The sequence below is a fragment of the Perissodus microlepis genome, chromosome 9 (assembly GCF_051167445.1).
Source record: "Perissodus microlepis isolate ML-2025 ecotype Zambia chromosome 9, ASM5116744v1, whole genome shotgun sequence".
NCBI lineage: Eukaryota > Metazoa > Chordata > Actinopteri > Cichliformes > Cichlidae > Perissodus > Perissodus microlepis.
This window is the reverse complement of record NC_140469.1, coordinates 18,242,423-18,265,003: the sequence shown is the minus strand read 5'-3', so window position 1 is coordinate 18,265,003 and position 22,581 is coordinate 18,242,423. Positions and strand designations below refer to the sequence as shown.

Here is a 22,581-nt window from a genome sequence, read left to right as displayed (position 1 = left end):
GCACAGTGCCTTTACATAACCGTTTACAAGGTCTGAGCATTGTTATAAAACATATTGAAATGACTATAACAAAGAAGTTCATTCATAGTACCTACTAAAGTTTAACCTTTTCACTATCAGTGGTTGTTAATGGTCAGTTTCTACTCATTTTAGTATTGAAATCATCACACATCACAGTTCTTTTTATTTTTTATTGACGTTTTTCCATGGACTATTTGCACAATCTAAGCGTAGCTCATTTCCATTCATTGCGTGACTAAACAGTTTATCAGTTTACAGTAATAGTGCAAAAGTAGAAGAATAAGGACTCTAACTGTTTTTGTTATATAACTGACTGAAAATAGTAAAGTTCCCTTTTTTAAGATCACATTCTGGCTGAATTTTTTGGCGTTTAAACACAATCAAAGAGCCTTCAGAGGATCTAGCACCAGCATCTTATACTACTACTGTATTGTAAGAAAAAGAAAGGCCCATGCTAGTGGCGAGAATGGGATTGGATTTTATTTCAACTGAGTATTATCTTAACCAACTGTATGCAAAGAAAAAAAACAGACTTCATAAAAGACATCTATTAAGTTTTTATTTAGGTTTCGCATAATTAAGGGGTTTAAAAAAATTATGTTTATAAAGAGAGAAATATATCCACTTATGGCTATTCTAAAAACAAGTGTCAATACATTAAAGGCAGAATAAAACACTCTGGACACCAAAAAAAAATGTAAGTTTACACCAGTAATATTATCTCTTCCAACTGGCAGCATATAGTACTTTTACAAAAATAAAAGCTTAAGTATTAATATGTAAAAATGGCTCATGATGGAAGCTAATTTTTCAGGTTTGTAAAGTCACAGATTACACAGTCATGGTGAAAAATTTTTTTCATAAAGAATGTTTGACACATAACGCCTTTGCTACAATACTTTATACCACCCCTAATCACACCGATTGCCACAATTAATATGTATTATAATTTTAAATTGAAGTATGGTGAAAGAGTACCAATGTCCATTTTCTGCAAAATATTATTCTATTGTACTGGAAACTGCAATATTGTGATACATGTAAAACTGTCTTATAGGATATTAATGTAAAAGGTAAACATAATCAAAATTAAATGTAATATAAAAGAAAATGGAAGCAATATATGGATATTAAAATCATATAATGTACAAAATGATTTAAGAAAACAAACCAGTGAACGCTTTATGTTCATAGTATCAGGTGCAGGTGTGTAACGTCCAGAGCCAGTAGTGACCAACACTGTAATACAGTAGTAGCATGCATTTCAACCTGAGTTTATCAAAAAAATATACAATGTCATCAGATACTAATAACATTAGCAAGTATTTATATCGTTCATCTGGGCTGCTTATTCTTAAATGAATATCTAGCTCCCTCTAGTGGGGAAGACAAGAACAGTATGTCAAGCTTATAGCACATCCTTTCTACTTCCCACCCACCCTTTCCTTAAAAAAAAAAACTGTGGAAAAAAAAATATTTTATGGTATTATAACTTCTGTTCACAGACAAGTACAATCATAGCTCACAGACACACAAACACTTGTTCAAAGCAGTGCGCACAGACATCGCTATGTGTGGCAAATGACCAAAACATAAAGCAATAAAAAACAGGGCACTGGATATCAGAACTACAGATAACTGAATTAAACGAGTTCCTTAGTTCTCACACAGTAGATACAAGCAGAGTAGATTAAGTAAATTAGTATCTTTACTTGTAATGTGACCATTGCATATGAGGGTTTCATACTAACCATATTAACACCAAACTATTTTTTTTCCTACACCACTGTGCTCCGTTTTTGTTTCCTTGTATATAAATGTATCTTTACCCTAAACGTTATTTTGCAGTAATAGCAAAGTTTTTTCGGGGTTCCAGATTGACTTAATGGTCACAATGTAAAACACACAGCAAAAAATATATTAAAAAAAACATTTCCTTTAAATAAATACAAGATAATAATTACAATAATGAAATCTTCATGAACACTGGCTAAACGAAAACTGCATTTTGCACTTTCAGCCCAATGACATGATTTTGCAACAAACCTGAGCAGCTAAGACTAAAACAAACCTTCTATTTCTTTGTTCATGCAAAGTGTTGACGTTGAGGTACCATTTGGTACTTTCTTTAAACTATTCCTTTGAAGGCTGTTCGATGTTAGGGCATTTGGGACTAATCATCATGGCTTTGAGGCCTCATTCTTCTTGCAGAGGTACAAGGAAATGCGGTTTGGCTCCTAGTTAGTTGACTCAAAGAACATGAAATCCTGTGTGCAAAATAAGGAAAAAGAAAGCGTTCATAAAAATGTTTAAAAATGTAACGATGTAATGCTTAATCGTCTGTTAAAATGCATCAGCCAAAGCATATATAAAATTTGTACTGCCAATTTTCTAGAAAAGTAAAAAATATTGAAAGAATTTAGCAAACTCTGTTTTCTATTAGTTGAAATTCAGGTGATTCTAAACCACATTTCTAAATAAATGAGGGCAAAGTTACACATTAAGTCAGTCGGTCAGCTGCTGGTTGACGGTGTTGAAAATTACACCTAATCTGCAGCTCAAGAACTCTAAAATTACATCCTTTACAAAGCCTTAACATGACAGGTTAATACATCATATAATCATTTTGATTAAAAGGTAAGTGAAGGTTGAACTTACAATGAGAAAACATGCGCCGATCATCACAGCCTTGATTTTCACATCCAGATCCATGGGAAACTGGATACCAAAGTTGTCTGAATCTGTGAATGCCTCCCTAAGAAGCCCTGTCCACTGCTTACTGATTTTCCCAATCTTGCTGACTTCATCGATTGTTAAAATCTGTGGAAAGAGTTGCATAAGAAAACAAATTGTGCACATGTATTGCATTAGCGTAAAGGTCATTCCCTGGACTTGTTTGGTTTTACTGGAACAGGATCATCGAACAGCTCATAATTCGATTTTGTTTTTTGCCCGCTGCCACTGAAATCTGAGATTTGTACGCTCCATAATGAGTTCAAAGCAGCTAGGGGATAGTAATATCATGCTTCAGTTACCCTTTCTTTGGATCTGGCAAAAGGCCTGTATCACTGACCCAAATCCCCTTCACAGCTCAATCTAATAAAACTAGCTGAGCCATGGAACAAAGCCTACACTATGCCACACAAGAGCATGCCCTGTGCAGTGGCTTCATCCAAGCCATGGGCTTGTGTTACTGGAAACACATTTCTCGCTTCAGAGCACGAGGAGGCTTCCTTTAAAAAAATAATGTCCAGTGGGTGTGAATGTAACCATGTCATGTTGTGTTTTCACAAATTTCACGGATTTCTCTGTGTTTGGGTAAACCCACCTCAAAGTCAACATCTGGAAGGCAGCTCCATCCGCAGAAAGGCCCATGAATTTTCAGTACAGGTTCGTTGTGTTCGTTAGCAACAATAAATTTAGGGGAGAAGGGATGCCACTGTTGTATCACATAGCCCACTGTGTTGCCGGGGGGAGCCTGCACCTCCAGCTGAATGAATCATTATTAAAGAACAGAGTTTCATTTCTAGTCAGCTTTTAGAAAATACATGTAAAAATCAAAGATGTGGTGCAAGGTGTAAACAATGAGTGATTTGGTGATCAAAGGGAAAGACTGTAATTTAACATATACAAAGAGGATGTGTCTAAACGTAGTTACTCTCACCTCTTGTAGACAACAAGGGAAGAAGCATGACATGCACTTAAGTGGTCTGGTGACAGTGATGATTTCTTGTCCAAAATTGTCAAGGATGTGGATGGTGAAGGAGCGCAGGGGACCGCAACACTGTCGACTCAGACAGTCGTTCTCCTCGACAGCGTAGAAGACGTTCTGGCCCATGACATTACGAACTTCATACTTATTATTGCTTTCAAAACCAATAAGAGCTGCATGGATAAAAAAAACCCACACTGAACAACTGTCGCTAAAGACATCCTTAAAATATGCATGTAGTAAACTATTTACATACTATACCTTCAATCAACTCAACTTTCTGTTTGATGAGCAGTTGATCCACCTAGAAAACCACATAAGCAATGTTATTTTTTTATGTGACACTTGAGAGGAGCAGCTGTTGGTGGCGTAGTGTTATATATGCTGGCATAAACATAAATAACAGGTGCTGTATTATTTCTCCCTCTCCTCACCGCTACCCAGTCACAGGAAACAGCCCCCCCCTCTCTGAGCCTGGTTCCAGGGGCGGATCTACTGTGGTGGCCTGGGGTGGCATAAAATAATCTTTTGCCACCTCTAGTACCACCCAAGATTTGCATATGACAGTTGTATATTAAAATAATCTATCATTAACACTTTGAGCCTAGCTTCAATTAGCATTGAATATCAATTCTAAAATAAAATATACTGTATAATCCCCCCCTCATTAAAAATGGTTCAGCCCCTAACGCAAAACGGCTTTGTTTCTTGTTGTCAGTAGCAACCGACAGCGCATTTTTGACATTTTGTGTAAATTTAGGCGTATAACAATTTGATTATTTCTAATAAGAAGAGTGTGAAACTTAAGTTAGACTTGTATTTCTAACTGATCCACATCATGTTGTGTAGTTTTCTGGATTGTATTGGGCTACATGCTTATTCATTATATAGGCTATACAGTACATAAAATTAAAATTCACATTTTTTTTAAGTAACTGAAATGTTTAATTATTTGGGTGAAAGCCAATAAGAAAGATACAGATGATGTTTATATGAAACATGTGTATACTTACTGCATTTGATGTATTTATCCATATATAGTACATATTACAGAAGGTAACACCTGCATATGTGTAAAGAAATGGCTTTGATTTTGCCACCTAATCTGATTTCCATGCCACCCTCATGCAACTCTAAGAAAACGTTTGTACATCTGCCCCTGCCTGGTTCTGCCAGAGGTTTCTTCCTATTAAAAGGAGTTTTTCTTCCTGCGGTTGCCAAGTGCTTGCTTATAGGGGGTTGTGTTATTTTGGGGGAGTTCTCTACACTATTTTAGGGTTTTTACTTTACTATTAAATTGCCTTGACTCAACTGTTGATGTGATTTGGCACTATAAAAATAACACTGAAACAGTTTGTTTCAGTGTTATTTTTATAGTTCATTGTTTTAATGAGTAGCCCTAGATCTCAGATAGAAATAATCAATAGAATAGAATAATTATAGCCCTGGATCAATCCATTCCCCCCAAAATATGATACCTCTTATCATAAATGGTAGTAGGGTATTTTTCTCCCCTCTTTGGGTCATTCAAGCAGCAGATAAACTTTAAATCACTTGGCACACACTTATTTTATGAGAGCGAGGCCAGAAGAGACAGAGGGAGCGTTCCCATTACTGTGTTTGTCACTTTTGGCCTCTGGTGGTAACTAAGCTGGAACATAAGAAGCTTTTTCTAAAACAAAAAAAGGATGAAGGCAATGAGGCGCAGGCGAGGCCAGAGGGATCAGAGAAAAGTTTTGTTGCTATGGCAGCAGAGTGAGGATGTGAGAGCCACTGCCTCATCTACAAACTTTTGCTAGCCAGTTAATCTAGACAAGTTTTGTCACTGTTCAAATTTGTCAAACTTTAAATGGAGCTCTAGAAGCTGAGCAAAGCAGTGAGAACAAACAGTCTAGCATATGAGTACCAATCTATCTCTGATGACTTGATTTTTTTTTGTTCTGAAAGACAGCCTTTGATTGGATCAGAACAGCCCGGTCTCACATCTTTTACTAATTATAACAACTTACCCTCTGGAATAAACACATGCAGTGCATCTCACTTTATTTTAAGTGGATCAATATACTTTTACCATGGACTTCATTATGTTCTTCTCAACTTTAATGAATGGACCTAAAGCTGCAAGGAATGAAGAAAAAGACTGGTGGCTTCAACTAACTAGCAACTCTTTCCAACAGAGCTTATTCACAGGGCAGATGTTGACTTATCACAGCAAGCAAAAGCAGAAGTGTCACTATTAACAACAAGTGTAACAAGTGTAGCTTGCACAGAATTCAGTCACTTTTTCTTTAATTTTTCACACTCTCCTACTGTGACATGTCTGAATGCCTGTGTGAACATCAGTGGTGATCATTATATGTAGGGTTGTTAGTTACGTCAGTTTGGTTAAGCATTTAATTTAAGCTATTTAATTTAGAGGAAATATTGTCAATGCTACACAGTGTTTTAATCTATGTAGTCACAAAGGATGAGTAAGTCAGGGTATGTTTCCATAGTTTTCACTGCTATGTGATTTTCTGCTGTGTCAGGTGGCTATTTAATGTTAGGAACCAGAAGGAAGGTAATATTACTCATTATGTCTGGCCTTGAGCATCAATTTAGACTTTTGGCTATGCAGATTGCTCCATTTAGAGTCACTTGTACTTTACCAACCTGCGTCAGGTACTCTAATCCTGGGGGACAGCCTGGTATTCCCGGGCTGGGCACAGCATACATGTTCATACCGTCCAGAGGGAGTTGATGAGACCTGTTGATGAAAAGTGTTTAAAACTGAGAAATGGCGCCATCTTCTGCTTATGTATAATCACAGTCGTGAACAAATGCTGCTAAACCGAAGCAAATGGACAACGATCCGTATATTTTCGACATCTATCTAGTATTTTGAGGTCGATAGAAGAGTCTGGGGGCATCGTTGTGCTCTCTAAGGTCCAGTATATGCTTTTGTTAACCAACAGCGATTTAGGTATAGTCCACAGCGTGGGGGAGCGGCTGCAGACCTACATGGTGGGCGACACAGACATTCTTGGTTGGTTCTGGAAGTGACGAGCTTCTGACGGGGAGACACCAGCTGGAGAAATCCTCTTAGTCCGTTTGTTTACACATAAGACAGCGGGCCTAAAGCCCGTGTCAGCCACACTGACCGTATTCAAGCAAGCAGATCGAGTCAGCGCGGATTTATGTGACCGATCGCGTTAAATATGTTTACTACCCGTGAATGTTTCGTCAGCTGGTGCAGAGAGCGCACCCCGATCTGCCTACTTTGGGATTCAGATAGAGCCAGTCGTTCAAAGCGACGCGCTACAGTCAACACGAAAGTGTCTCTACACGCCCTCCGCAGTGCTAACTAGACGCGAGACACCCAGATGTTACAAGAGGGACAAAAAATACTCACCGATTTTAACCTGCTACTTAAAATAATAACGGGCCACTCCGGAACCAAACCAATGGAATAAAACTCGAATCTCATTGGTCGACGTGGTTGTACTTCCCATCTGCATGCACCAATGGCGATATGAGAGTATAGAAATGAACTCAGCGGAAGCAAATAGATTTGAGTAGAACTGAAAAAAATAGAGCAAAATAAAAAAGGAATAACTTGCACGATTAGAGCGTTTGCATTACACAAAAGCAAAACCAAACCAAAAATAGATAAGTATAATCGAAAAAGCAAACATTAATAATTAATGCTATTTAATTTATTCATTATGCACACGTTAGCAACATATCGGTTTTCCTGGTATTTTCTTTTTCCATCCTCTTGATGTCACCATAAATACGAGGAAACGCAACTCTGTGAAACGGTTTCAAGTATATCCTGTAACCTGTGCATCTTGTTGTGGATTTTACAAAGCAATCTACAATAAATTCCAGCAGTTACGTTATTTACACCAATATTAGTGGTGCCTTCATAGAAAGCAACCCTTGCCATGTATGGTAATCACATCGCATATGTGTGCTTTTGAACTGCCTGCTGATAACAAGCCGATAGTTTCTTCCGTCTTTAGCAAAACGCAAAAAGCAATTCACCCCCAAAATGTAAATATTTGATTTGTAAGAGCAACATGACAGCTTTCTACTTTGCCTCAATCTATATTATATTAAAAAAAAATACAACAGCTTTTCCGGATCTTGGTCATATATGTTAATTTCTTTGCATCGTAAAGGTCAAACTTTTTTTGAATGCAGATAAAATATGATCAGTCACAACAGTTTATCAGACCTGATCTCACACAGTGATTTCTACTACAGAACTTTTTTTTTTTACAATCCCTTGTTTATGTGCTTTGATTAAGCTCTCAGATGTTATTTTTGTGTCTTCCTGTGTTTTAGTGCTATGATGCAATTGTTGTTTGATAATAAAGTTAATAGTGCAATGTCCAGAGGACTTTCAGATGTTAAAACTGCCTCCTGCAAGCATGGATGGCATTTATTAAGATTGTTTCCTTAAGGGTAAGTACCCTGCAGTATATCTGGCTTTAAACTCACTCATTTGGCATTAATACCCTGATTATCTGTCTTTGGCTTAACTGCTTCTATTTTGAAAAACATTTTTTTTATACTGAAAATCACTATACAGAAATAATTTTATATTATATATTCTTATTTTTATATTCTACTGAAACTGAGAAGTTGAGATGTTTTTGTTTTGGTCATGTGGTTGAAAGAAATATGTTGAACATCACATTACATCACATCAATTCAATTTAAGTTGAAATTGATAATAATTTTTCCACTTGTGTTGTGTGGATTATTGGTAAGATTTCCATTTTTTTTTTCATGACTACTAAAACAGTTAGTTGAAGGAAACGCATATGAACTCTAAAACATAAATTTAACATTTAAATTTATTTATTTGAAATAAACTAAATTAACTAAACTTAATTAAACTCTAATCTGCACACAAAATAGCAGAGCTGGGTGTAATGCGTTACTGTACTGTACTGTATCACATTACATTTTTCAGTAATGTAACTCATTATTATGTCATTACTTGTGTTACAAAGTTTCTTGTTATCTACATGCTGGGTAGATATAAAGAAAAGAAAAAAATATTTCATTTTATTTTTCGCACACTTGCGCTGCAATCAGCTGATTTCAGTTCCTGTTCCGGAGCAGAAAAATGGTGGAGCGGTTTACCACAGAGAATTTAACATTAGTTCTAGTTTAATTGAATGATGGCAAAGTGTAAACCGTCCAGAACAGAAACAACTGCTTTATAGTCCTAACACAACTTCTGCTCTTTGGAAGCACCTGCACAGACGGCATGCTAACACAAAGCTAGCCAAGAACCCAGAGTGATTTGAAAGCTGAGTGCATGCCCAGCCCAGGAGCCAGAGACTGATCTTTATCAGGTAACAAAGACAATGATGAGCAGTCAGGCTTGAAGCCTGTTTGTGCCTGTTCATGTTTCTACAGTAACACTTAAATACTGTGGCATTTGTTTCTTTGAGCTGGTTTCATCTTTGCTTTTTGTTGTGGGTTTTGTGTTCATATGTAAACACTAAAAGAAAGATTCTATGTATGTTGGGGATTTGTGTTGGTGTGTGGGACTGAAGCACAAGGTTTATATTGCTAACTGGTAATCATGTGACAGTGAGTAATTAAGTAACATACTGAACTGCTTTTAAGAAAAGTAATGGTTAGGTTGTAATTTATTACTTTTTTATTGAGTGCCAACCCCAACACTGGCAATAGGCACATAAAGCTGGGTTGTATGGTCATGTCACCCAAGGCACTAACAATGATCATGGATAGTATGACAGAGGGATGGTGTGTTGACACCACTAGAGCTCTGAAGTTGTGGGATTTTGTTTCACAACTGGTATACGAGACACCGACCTGTGAAGGGAATCATCTTTACACCGTCTCAGCAGATTGAAGCAGCCTCATTGCATTTTGTTTAAGGGAGGTCTCACCTTACAGAGGGCTTTATTCCTTTCCCTCCGTATCGGTGACATCAAGATAATTTGTTCCTTTCATGGCCAATCTTGAAGAATCTGTCTTGACTATAACTATGAACCAATAAATGTGGATCCAAGGTTATCAGAGTCAAACATGAACACAGATATGCTAAAGAATGTTTTTGGCTCCAGAATATTTTCAGTTTTAATGCTATCTTTAGGGATGAGCACTTGCCTCTGATTTGTTTGGTCTGACGTTTTTTCTGAAAACCTGGTTGCTTGTTTTCTGTTTCATGTAATCAATATCTGTATGTTGGATGGATGGATGGTTGGGTTGTCAACACGACAGAAGAGTTAGTACACTTTTAGCATACACACACAATCAGTCATGGCTGCCACTCCCTGAGCCTGGTTCTGCCTGAGATTTTCTTCCTGTTTATAGGGAGTTTTTTGTTTCCACTGTTGCCAAGTGCTTGCTCAAAGGGGCTCGCTTGATTGTTGGGGTGTTCTCTTTATTAGGATCTAGTAGGGTCTTTACCTTACAATTCAGAGCCATATATATTTTAAAAAAACCTTCATATGATATACCACCTCTAACGTCAGTGTTTGCACTGCTCTAATGTCTGTCCTTCCTCGACCAGATCTCCTAACTCCACCTTCCCTGTGCTTCCTGAAGTATAGACATAGGTTGAAAATGGGAAGTAGTAAGTCTCGCTGTCCACTAGAAAGGACGCTGAATATCAGTTTTGGTGCAGAAGAGAACTTCTGAAATTCTGTTAAATTGAAAAATAATGTGATTGTTGGCAATAGAAATTATAATGTCTGCAGAAAATTAGTATTTAATCTCCCTAGAGGACATAAAATGTGGAAACTGCATCATTTTTGTCATTTTCACGAAAGTCCATGTGCTCTTGGCATCCATAGAAGGCCCAAAATGTCCTCTCCTGACAGTGGAGCACAACTTTTATAGATTGAATAGAGTCAGACTAGAGGTCTCAGACTGAGGTCCTTCACACAGGAGAAAGATGAATTGACTTATAACAGTTGTGTGAGTTGATTTTATCTCCCTGATTTAAGCTCTATTAGAATATCAAACTACTATGCATGAATTTGTTAAGTCCAAATAAGTCAGCCTTCATTTCCTTATACTGTATTTTACTATGATGGGTGCACTGTTTTGAAATATTTGCAGTATTGATGAAAATACAGTATATAAGGACAAAACAGACTTTATACAGTTCTAATAATTTTGCAAGTCAATATTTAGTATGGCCGCCTTTATTTATCAGCACAGCCTGAAATCTGTTAAGCAAGATTTGTTGTAATTTCTTTAAGTAGTCTTCAGGAATAGTTCGCCAGGCTTACTGAAGGACATTCAAAGCTCTTCTTTGGATGTTTCTTCCTTTTGTTCTGTTCTCTGTCAAGATGATCTCACACTGCTTCAATAATGTTGAGTTTTGTGGAGGGTAATCCATCACTGACAGTGTTTAATTGTCTGTGCTTTAACTTAATTGGCACTGAGTTTGGGATCACAGTCATCCTTTACAGATAGTATTGCATGGTCTATCAAAATCTGATGGTACTTTTCTGTGTTGATCATTTCTTAATATTCCGAACATCGAACACCTCTACTGTCTTTTACAGTGTGGTTTCATGGCTATACACTCACTGTTGCACCTCTCTCCTGACCTGTAATGTACATACTGACAGCAATTTGAACCGACAGTTTCAAATTTGGATTCACACACTTAAAATCAGGGTTTTTTTTTTTCATAAATTCTCAGTCCAGTTCCCATGTAATCTTCTTTTCTCCTTGTTTTCTTCCTATCTCTTAAGGATATGATTTTAAGATACTGTTCTGATGTAGAGACCTTTGTTTTAGTCATGTCTTGTTTTGTCAAACTCTGAACATATGTCATACTTACAGTGAAACTCAATAATCCAAGACATGCAGGAATAACCAAAAAAATTGGCTTGATTTCCTAGACATGGATTAATCCCAGACCTAAATTATTAAAAGCTTTTTCTTAGTCATGTTTTTAACCGTCCTTTAAAACTAGGTTTAGGTTTAGGTTCACTTATACACTGGCGTTTCAAAACCTTGAGACTCAATTTCTACAAATATAGTAGAAAACCCTCCCTGTGCGCTTGAACTTTGAGAGTATCAATGTACCTTGCATCCACTGGAGAGCAGTATTGAGCTAATGATGCCCGGCCTCATTGGCGTTCGTAAGAAGACCAATGTAGAAATTGCTTTTTCATTGTGAAAAAAAGAAGATATTTTTGTCCTTACAAACACACACACACACACACGCACAAAAAACATTTTCTCTGTTACAAATGACATGACGTCGTTGGGTCGAGTATGCTTATTTGTGAATACAAATTACCTGATTTCCTCAAGCGCTACTGATTTCTCCAAGAAACACTAATGAGAACAAATGATGACTCACACACAGATCTGCTGACACTTCAGGCGCAAACACCTAAAAACATGTTTTAATTGATTCACGTTACGGCGATTGCTGACCTGATGTAACCTAAAAAGCGCTGAATCTACAGGCTGCTTTGTGTTTTCTCTGTTCTGTAAATAAATGTTTTGCTATAAAACCTAAATATTCATTCCCCCCCCCCCCCCCCCCCCCAAACAGCTATACATGTAGCATTAGTTTGTAGACCCTGGATCTAATGTGAAATAAAGCAGACTTATTTGTAGCATCGGTGGTCCCATTTATCATCCCAGCTGCCCAAACCGAGCACTGAAACGTCTTCATCAGTGTGATCAAAACATACTAATGCTTTGCCTCTGAAATGGTGGCATTCTTTACTCCCATTTAAATAAACAGACCGTCAGGGGTCTTTGAAAGCCAGTCAGATTGTCCTTCTGACTTCCAGAGCCGAGTTACTCCCACCAGGGAATGATCTGCACATTTGTGTACGAGTGTGTGTGTGTGCGTACCAGTTGTACACCCTTTGCTCTTGACATTCCTACCTGTTCTACAATTCTTCTGTGTGTTTTTGTTTTTTGTTTTTTTTATGTGAAGGTGGTGCTCTTTATCCGCATGGGTAATCTTTCGTGCACTCCTAACGAGGTTGTCAGATTCACCGCATAATGAGGAGCCTAAAGATAAATGTAAAAATGCCTCCATTACACCGCTTTCATCCTCTTGTTCATTAGGTTAGCATAAGGTTACAATACATTACTCCAGTCCCAATGTTCCGCACACAAAATTGCATGTGTCACCGAAGAGGCTGTGTTTTAGTTTGCCATGATAATGTTCATTCAGGCACACAAGAGCACAAACATGTGCATTGTTCCGCACTTAAACTAAGACCTTTGCTGAACCTCGACATAATGCTGGTTCTCGATCTCTAAATCTCTTTTTCTTTTTTTGCCTTATTATGTTCTGAACACTGGCCTTTAAATTGGTCACAACAAGGTTTTTTTTTTTTTGTCCAGCATGAAATGTCTATAATTCACACCCTCAAACAAACAAACCCCCCAAAAATACAGATTTATTTTGTACGTTTATTGTCCAAGAACGCTGCTTTTGTTATTCCATCGCTGTCTCTTCACCTCTGCCCATCCCTCACCTCCCTCCCTCTCTTTATTTCTCCCATTTCTGCACCCCTGTCAAGTGCTTTGTTTGCTGTGACTTTCCATGTGGTTATCTGAGCGGAGACAGTATGCCTCACCCTGGCACAGGACCTCAGTTTCCACGGCAACTTTATAATTGTTTTGGATGTGTTCCAAACGCGACTGGATACCGAGGCATTATTGATGTCAAAAGAAACATGTATGAAATGAGGAGATGTGGAGGCGTCCATATGGTTCTGTACACAGCCTCATGCAAAGCCATTTACCCGTTTTTCAATGGGAGTTTTGTGATATCACTGAATAGATCCCACATGTGTCGCATGATATTTCATAATTTTGATCTCCCTGTATCACAAAGGAATAATAGCACGCAATGCAACCCACTGAACTGTGCAGTATTTACCCCATTCATGTCATTAAGTCATTGTCGCAGTATGCACAACTGGGTTGAGTTTGGTGACCTTACTGAATACAATATGTCCATCACGATGTTGATTTTCTTTTTTAAAATTTGAATTGTGAAAATGAGAACTAACTGAACTCGTGAAAGAAAAAGAAAAATCGGTGCCAAGAAAAGCTTTTCCAGTTACCATAAAATATGTCACTGCTGGCCTCATTCACTTCAAGTAGTCTTTGTTTTGACAGGAGAGGTGTATGAGTTATTCCAGCGCTTGTCACCGTAACCATATTGTGACCCCTCCACCCCCATCCCCCACCAACTCTGTCTCCCTCATACGCACACACACACACGCTTCCTCGCAGCACCTCTGAGCCACGAGCCGTGGCCACATTAACCACTGCGCTGCAACACTCATTAAAATAACGTATAGTGTCAACAGCAGTGTGGCCCCAAGTGGATGAACCCAAAATGCACCATCCCAACTCACAAATCCACTGACTTGTCTGTACATTAGGGAACCTCTCACCAAGCAGCAGGTTTGCTTCTTACACTTGCTTATGAAACAGACTCTCTCTGTGCTGTTGTAGCACAGAATATGTGGCAAAAACCAACTGAAATAAGGCCCTGACTGATCTTTTTTCTCTGATCTCAGGCCTCTCTTCCCTCCGCTTAATTTATGACCTGTGAGGAGGAACCCAGGGAGTGAGAAGTGAGTGAGACTGGTGTGAAAGCCTTGAATAGAGCAGGGGCAACAGGCCCTCCAAATAATACAAAAGAGGCACCACAGCTGTTTGGAGGCAACACAAGCCTTCGTGAGGCACTGTCTTCTCTACTGAGCTCTGAGACTGGCACTCATGCTGACTTTGAAAGCTCTGTCCCAATACTGTAACGTTATGTCTGTGGAGAATAAACCTTACAAGATGATGTGCATGTGAAATTTAAAGTTTAAACGCTGGCAAAAAATTTGATCAAAAGACTATTTTGTTTAAATGTAAAACCCATCTTTTTTCCCCCTTTTTTGAAATGATTATTTGCGTTGAACTGGCATTTCCCATACTGGCTCTTAATGTGGTGCTAGCAACTGAGCAAACAGAGCAAAAGAGCGAAATGTAAATAAAGTGGAGAGAGGAATGAAACACACTCTATATTTTATTGCACATTGAAACAGCCAAGACGAAGGAAAGAAAAACACCACAACAGCCGATCATCTTTACAGAGGGCTGGACCACTGGGGGACCCCGCTGAGCCCCAGGAAAGTGTCACCAGCTTTCGTGAGCTTGCTGTCAAGTGCCGGTTACTGACTGTCAACTGCAGCTAAAAATGATTTTGGATTCAGGGGTTAGAAGTTCAGCATACTGTTTTCTTCCCTTGACTGAGGGGAAAATGCTGTCACTATTGCTTGGCCTATAATAATTTATTCTCCCCTGTCCAAAACTCAGTTGGCTCCCAGTTCCCACGTCTGCTTCTTAGTTTTCCACTCGCACCCATTAACTAGCCATATGCAGGCCGCGTGTGAACTTTCTGGAAGATGGCAGCTTTTTGTATAACTTAATTGCAGGCCGTATTCATCATTATGATGGTGTTGGGGGAGGCATATTGTAAAATTGCATCTAGCGGCACTTTCATTTGTGACTTTCCATTGATCAAAAATAATAGAGCATGGACTAAATGACCCATTAAGGTAACTTGCGAATAACTGGAAACTTCAGACTTCAATCTTTAAACCTCAGGTACAAAAATGGATACAAAAGAGCTCAGCCCTCTCTCGCTCGCTCTCATTCCCAACCATCCACACAGAGAGTATCCGGAGCCATCTGCAGACCACGATCCATCCCCAAACACTGGGGATCACAAAGGTGTTATTTTTCAAAGCTGGCCCTGTCCACCTCCTGCCGAGGGTGTGCGGCTGCGGTTCAAGGGAAGGTGGGAAACTTCTGAGGCCCTGTTCCCCTTGTATCCCCCTCCCTGTCGCCTGCCTCCTCATGGGCAGCCCTTTGAGGGTGTCATAACTGCAGCCTGTATAACATGGGTTACTGCTGACGGCGGTTGGTCACAGTTGATGAAGCCTTTAAAGCAGCCTCCCCTCTCATGGTTTCTGTTAAAATTCTGGAGAGCAGGACCAAGGCCTGGCTCCCAGACAATTACAGACATAGGAATGGGAGGACTCTGGAGCAAAGTCGGCCTGCATTTTAACTCATGATGGGTAGAGGGTGCTCCAAGTCCATATTTCACCAGAATATTGTTCAGCGCATTGCAAACTTTTCACTACCGGCTTCCCCTTGCAAAAAAAATAAAAAATAAAAATTAAATCATCCTCACCGTTTTATTTCTGTGCCCATGTGCTTAAAAGTTGTCAACATAAAATGAGTCTGCTGTGTTTCGGGCCACACAGCAGTGTCCACTTCACAAAACTAAGGGAGGAAAAACATGCGTATAGACTATAAAATATGCTGTAAATGGACAAAGCTGCCGAACGTGCAGCTGTTGTGATGCCATCCTGTTGTCTGGCGGGTTGGGGGAGGGTGTATGCAAGGTAGAAATGGGACAGAAAGCCATGACAGTATGGTGGTAATAGCATGAGAGGGTTCGCAGCACCTGGTACTCACCTCTTTCTCCAGAGAGTCCCTGTGGACATGGTTTCCTGCTGGCACACCGTAAAACTTGATTGTGGAAAACACCCTCACGCTGAGGCTGATAAAAGAAAAAAATAGCGCATGTTTTTATTTTCAAATTTTGGTTGTAACATCAGACAGGGAAATAAATTGTTTTGCAAATATAGTTATTATTTTTAGGTTTGTTTTTTTTTCTCCCCTGACCCTTGTTGAATTTTGACATGTGAAAACTTTTATAAAACATTAACCATTTTCTTACAGTATAGCTTAAGGCTTGCTAATCACAAATATAAATTTTTTTCTAAATACAAAACATATACTTTAAATTATTGTTTCTTTCTGTCAGTCTTAAAAAAAACAACTTTGCACATAATAGTGTAAACTTTAGTCAAGGTTTAAATATTTTTTACATTTAAAAAAAGCAATTTAGTTTTGAAAAAAAAATAAACTATATCAGAAAAATAATCTTAATACTTTTAATGATAATACTTACTGTTTAAGAAAAATAAAAGTTCATTTTCGAAGGAATGCTTAGCAAAAAAACAAAAACAAACCAACTTTTAATTTGAATTACATTTTGTAATTATTAGTTAAAGGTTTCATGTTTTACATTTTGCAAATTTTTTTAATATAAAAACATTGTTGGCGAAGTTTTATATTAAATTTGAAAAATTGAAATAAATATCAATTATTATATCTTTGCTGAATAAAAATTAAAAAACAACAACTTATAAGGGTTAATATGCTAAGGCTAACATGCCAGTGCTTATTGCTAAATGAGAAACAGCTCCGTGCCTACAGTGAGTCTACTGTTTCTGCACGGCTTAGGGAGCGTGTTGAACCTGGTCAGGCCAGACAGATACAGCGAGGTGGCCACATTGCCCTGTGTGAGTCAGTGTCAGTGCAAAGTGCAAAGGCCAGTGCGGTTCAGGACTCCTCCTCAGGCTGTGCACTGTGAGCTACAGCATGTGGACGACGTGCACGGAGTGGACCTGAGGAGGCTCGGCGCTGCACAATGCTCCTCTGTTCTTTGTGCTGTACTTCTATCTCACTGCCTCCCTGTCTTGCTCTTTCTGTGCTGCAGACACACATGCACACACACGCACACACACACTTGCATGCACACTGAAGAGTTCTCTCCACACAGTTGGAAAGACAGGGGTCACTGACTGGATGCTCCCGCCTGAGTACTTCAGTGCAGCTCTTCTCTGAGACATACACATATGCGCACACACACTCACACACATTCTGTTAATGTCTTTTTCCATGCAGGCACCCCATACAAAGCTTCAGTGGTGTCGTAGTTTGCTTTTCTCTCACAAAAGCTACCATTAATTGGATGTTTTTTTTGTTAGTTTTTTTTAAAAACCCCAATTATTACTGTTATTATTATTATTATTATTATTATTATTATTATTATTATTCATTTTCTAATCAGGAACAACTGTTTCACAAATGCATTCTTACACTTGAGGTAATTCTGGCTCCTTCAGTGCTAAAAAAGAATAATCATGGCAGTTAATTGTTTTTAATGGTGCCTCTCAGCAAATCATCCATAAATTTTATTGAAGACTTTGTTTTGTGTATGAGGGGAAAAAAGCAAGAAAAGAGTTCTTGCTTTCTAAATTTAATCAAAATGTGATGAGATCGAGTCATTCTCCATGATATTCTCCGACTGTACATGGGCTGGAAGGATATTCTGTGTTAAAACTAGCGCAGCACTGTGATCAGATACCGCATGCTTTCGACCCCATAGCAAAGCTGCCGTCAGCCTGGAATCTTACTTTGCCATCGCTATAAAATGAGTCACTTCTTTGTGAGATCCATTTTATTTTTATTTCACATAAGTGGAACTATTAAAGTTCAGAGAAATTAAAACCAGATATACAACATATTTGAAAACAAGGCTTGCGGAGAGAAATGGTATTTCATTAGTCTTGTAAGAGATGCCCTGCAGTGATTAGCTGGAAACCCTATAAAGCCGCAAAAGTTTACTTTATTACAGGGCAGACTTTTCACATTATGGCAATAACAGAAATAAGTTGCAGTGAAAATAATGTTTAACCAAAACAAACAGAATGTATGGAGGGATTGATTCAATTATGCACGAGTAATTGACTCGACTCTCTCGAAGCTTTCGCTTTTTCTAAACTGATGGATTCGTGTCAGCAGATGATTCAATCGACAACCTTTCAATTCTCTGTATTAAATACCGCCATATTGCTGTAGCATCGATCAAAAACTCAGTAAACCTGCGGCCGTTAATCATTTGTGTCAAAATCAGAGAAACATGACCCAACCACGCAGTGTGTGCGGGAGAGCGAAGGAAGCGGAATGCACGAGGAACAGGGAGGTTGATCCCTCTGCCGCTTTGACGTCCGGCATCCATCTACTGGTGTTATTCCTTAATCTGATTCACTTGGCTGCTCAGCAGACCAGTGTTGCCTGTTGGAAGGGTTTCATGTGTGTGATGGATGCTATTGTCAAAAATGCCAAGGTCAATATGCGACACAGCGGCGAAAAAAAAAGAAGAATTTCTTATTTCAAAAGTGCTTCCCATGTATCATCATCTCTGCAATCTGACCTTGCTTCCCTCTGTAATAACATTCAGAGGGAGGACAACTGCTGGGTTGCATGCTCATGGGTTGGCGCTGATCTTTAAAACGGGTCACGGAGCTGAAGAGAAGAGGCCCGTGTCACTCATGACAGTATGCAGGCATATTACTTACACTAAGACAGAGTTGGTAATGGAGCTGTACTCTCTGTATGCTGGGTGACAATTATGTCTTGATTTGGGAATCTTAACAGAGGGGCCACTGTTTGACTGCTCGCTTTCTGTGCGAGAGCAATTAGCTGATATCGAGGCACAACATCAGATCGTCACGTAAACAGATTCAGAGTAACGAAGCGGCAATTTTGGGAAATGATGAACAGTCGAGGTGAACTTGTCGCACAAACAGGTGAGAAATGCAGCGCAACAATTTGTTCGCTTGATTGACAGCATTTTACCCCGTTTTATGCCTCATGTAACTGCTAAAACTTAATGATATCACCTGCAGTATTACCACGTGAGGCAGTGATAGACTTTTAATGACATGAATTGTGTGGAAGTGGAATTTTCCTTTAAATACAATATTCCAGTGGCTCAATTAAATCCCCACACAGACATTTTATGCGCATGCAAAAGTATTTTTCGAAATTTTTCATCCATTTTTAGTTCGTCTCGCACTGGTTTGCTCTCAAACTGGTTGTGATGGCACAAAATCAAACCCCCTAAATGCATCAAAAGTGATAAATTTAAATTGTCTTCAGTTCCTCCTGCACAGAGAAAGTCAAAGTGAATAAAATGAGCTAAACACATTTTGATTGCATGTTTGACTTTAAGTTATTAAACCCACTGTGCTATTTCTATCCTGTCATGTAGTATTTCCCTTACCGCTCAGTTAATAGCTTTATACAACTTTTAATTGGACTGTCTGATAAGTAGAACAACATTACGCATTCAGTTAAAAAAAGCTGCTATCACCAAACAAGGTGGACATCACATCATCCAATCCCCTCCTTCCTCTAAGCGATGTAAGGAAATGGCTGCTAACCCAAGTGGCGTTTCCCCACTGAGCCCTCATCTCCGACTGTCCACTGACTCGACGCTCCCACAGGGGATACTGACCTCCTCAGCCACCTGGGGAAGACCCCCCTACACACTGTTAAATATGCTCACAGAAGGGAACCAGGGAGGAGAAAATCACATTGTTAAGACTCTACACCAGACACGCTGCCTCCTCTCTGTCCGGTTTCCTTTTTCTCTAAGGCCAGGAAATAAGAAATACCCCTAGTCTTGGAAAATGACTTCAATTAACCATAATGTTAATCACTATTGCTCAGAACAAAAGTCAAGCTGAGAAATCCCTTGATGGAAATTGTTATAATTGCCCTAACAACGGGGATGAATATTTCTCCCTGCTTAATTACATGTGACTTAATATTTAAATATACCATTTGCGGGATTTAAAGTATCTTAATCACGTCCATTAATTTTAAATATCTAGCATTTGGAGTGGCGGGGGAGCAGACAAACACCTTTTACAGTGTGACTGGTTACATGTGGCAGGTAACGTTAGCAGAATGTCAGGTATGCATTATGCACGAGGCGCTGCTGACAGGGCCTGTATACCTCGACAAGAACAGGTAATTGTGCTTTCCTCTTACAGTGGGAGGCACAGAGTGAGCTGTGTAACAGGCTGACTTGCAGCTCTGACCCATCCGTCGTAAACAATGGCACCTTTCAGACGACTTAGATTGAATTTCAACAACCATGATATAAGGGACTGAGCATATTTACTGTGTAACAAAAATATGTCCTTTTAATAAGCTGTGCAATTGCTGACTGGAGAATTTAGTGCTTAAACAATTAGCTGAAGTTGGCGTGATGCCCACATTTTTGATCATAATTGAAGTCAACATAGGCTAGCTTGAGCCTTTTTTCCACATTTTAGACTGCTATTTAAAGAACTCGGAGACTATTAGGCATTTCGAACCATATTACTCCTTAAGCAGTTAACTAATTTACTTAAAGATCAATCAGCCTTGATGTCTACAAGGGTTAACTTAAGAAGAAACAGCGCAGCACTGTTTATCCAATGTTCATTCCCTCCTCTGCTCTCACTGTGGTCATATAGGAACTCGTGACATGACTCCTTGAGGATCAGGGGTGGCAACCCCAGTATCCTGGCCAGCAGCCAACTGTGGCCTTTCCAATCTGGCCACCTAAATCACCACCTCATCTAATTGGCTAAATCACCCGCTGTTCACAAACCCTCATTGCTGTGTGGCAAAGGCCTTCTGAGGATTCAGATAATGTTTGCAAACTGTTAGCGTTGTGTTTGGTCAGTGTTCAGAGACGCTTCCAGTAGTCTGAAACACAAGGGTCTCAAGTTCTACAGTAAAACTACATTTTTTTTCTCAGTTTTTATGTTTGAAATATGACTGCGAGAATAAGTTTTTGAGTTTCAGAGCAATTACTGCAATGCACACAAATCAACGCGACACTGGGACGCAGCTTTTCCACCATGCTGTCACTTATCGAGAGTTTACAATAAGCTGAAATGCTGTGGGGCTAGCGAACACACAGAAACACAAAGAGAAGCGCACACACATCGACAGACAACTGTGTACACACACACAAGTTAAGCAGGCCTTTGGGTCACGCAGTGAGAGCGAAAAACAGAGAGTGGGAGTGAGCGAGCAGCTGCAGGAGCCATGGGGTGGGTTGAGCCTTACGGCGAGCAGCAAGGGGCTGGGGGAAGCTTAGGGGATGGAAGAGGCTGAGGAGGCTGGGGAGGGCTGCAGGGAGACCCAGAGCTAGCGGCCGCCTGTTTAATTGGAGCTCATTTACACAGCAGTGGAGCAGGAGACACCTGAAGGGCCTTCCCTGCCTTATCAGCTAAATGGCTCTCACTCCCCCTATTCCACAAGTCAGATTTTACTTCTTGTTTATTCACGTGTCTCTCTTTCTCAGAATCTTGTTTCTACTTATATTTCTAGAGCTCTAGATCTGCTAAACTTTGTCTTCTCATATATTATTCTTTGATTTAAAGAAACAAAAACAAATATATAGGAATGTGGAGAAGACTGCTGTTGTATACTTATGACATATTTACATGAATTTTAAACAATCCATTCCTTTAATATATTATCCTCCTATAACATAATTAAATTAATTTGCATTGACAGCGATACCACCATAACACCTTCCTGTATTTTTAAAACGAAGGTAGAGGATGGTAAGGTGGAAAACAGGAGGAAGCAGAGAAGGGGAGTATGATGAGGAGGAACAGGGGAAGAGGAGCCAAAAGAAGGAACAACTTACTGTAATCATAGTCATGTTCAATCAGACACCTGCTATTAAGTTGATAAATACACTTTTCCCAGTGTGAGTCCGGATACACTGAGTACCCCTAAGGCACTGTTCTGCTCTTTAACTACCTACTCTGCCTGGCTTCTTCACTCAACCACTGACTCTCTTCCCATTAACTCACATTTCACCCAGTCTCACAAGATGTCCCAAAATTCATTCCTTATAGGGCACTATATGATTGACTAAATGTAGTTCTCAACAGTGGGACACAGAACAGATTTGGTGAGTGGTTTTTCTGGCTTTGGGGGAGTGAAAAGGTAGGGAGTTGGGAACATTTTTGCTCCATTAGTAAGTACTATTTTGTCCTTTTTCCCTTTGTGCTTACAGTAATAAGAAAAAATGGGAGCAGAACGTGTGTATGCGTATGTGTGTGTCACAGGGAGGAGGCGGGTGTATGGAGAGGTGGTTGTGCTTGAGTCGG

The 22,581-nt window shown here is 39.3% G+C and overlaps 1 protein-coding gene and 1 long non-coding RNA gene across 3 annotated transcripts in view; one reads left to right on the top strand and one right to left on the bottom strand.

Annotated features, from left to right (window-relative positions):
* Nucleotides 1-479: 479 nt before the first annotated feature.
* Nucleotides 480-7,233, bottom strand: LOC146380390 (phospholipid scramblase 1). Of its 2 annotated transcripts, none has more exons than XM_084939411.1 (7): nucleotides 7,125-7,233; nucleotides 6,386-6,479; nucleotides 3,995-4,037; nucleotides 3,686-3,906; nucleotides 3,350-3,511; nucleotides 2,680-2,841; nucleotides 480-2,288 (listed from the first exon to the last, which is right to left on the bottom strand). In XM_084939411.1, the coding sequence occupies exons 2-7, from the start codon at nucleotides 6,452-6,454 to the stop codon at nucleotides 2,259-2,261; spliced, it is 687 nt and encodes a 228-aa protein (XP_084795537.1). In that variant the 5' UTR covers nucleotides 6,455-6,479; nucleotides 7,125-7,233; the 3' UTR covers nucleotides 480-2,258. The 2 variants fall into 2 exon arrangements, with proteins under 2 accessions (XP_084795537.1, XP_084795536.1); XM_084939410.1 differs by lacking the exon at nucleotides 7,125-7,233 and adding an exon at nucleotides 6,734-7,090.
* A 1,617-nt stretch (nucleotides 7,234-8,850) lies between these two features.
* Nucleotides 8,851-22,581, top strand: part of LOC146380389 (uncharacterized) — a 52,476-nt gene continuing 38,745 nt past the window's right edge. Inside the window, exon 1 of the long non-coding RNA XR_014801398.1 lies at nucleotides 8,851-9,084. This is a non-coding gene — a long non-coding RNA (uncharacterized LOC146380389). The remainder of the gene's footprint in view (nucleotides 9,085-22,581) is intronic.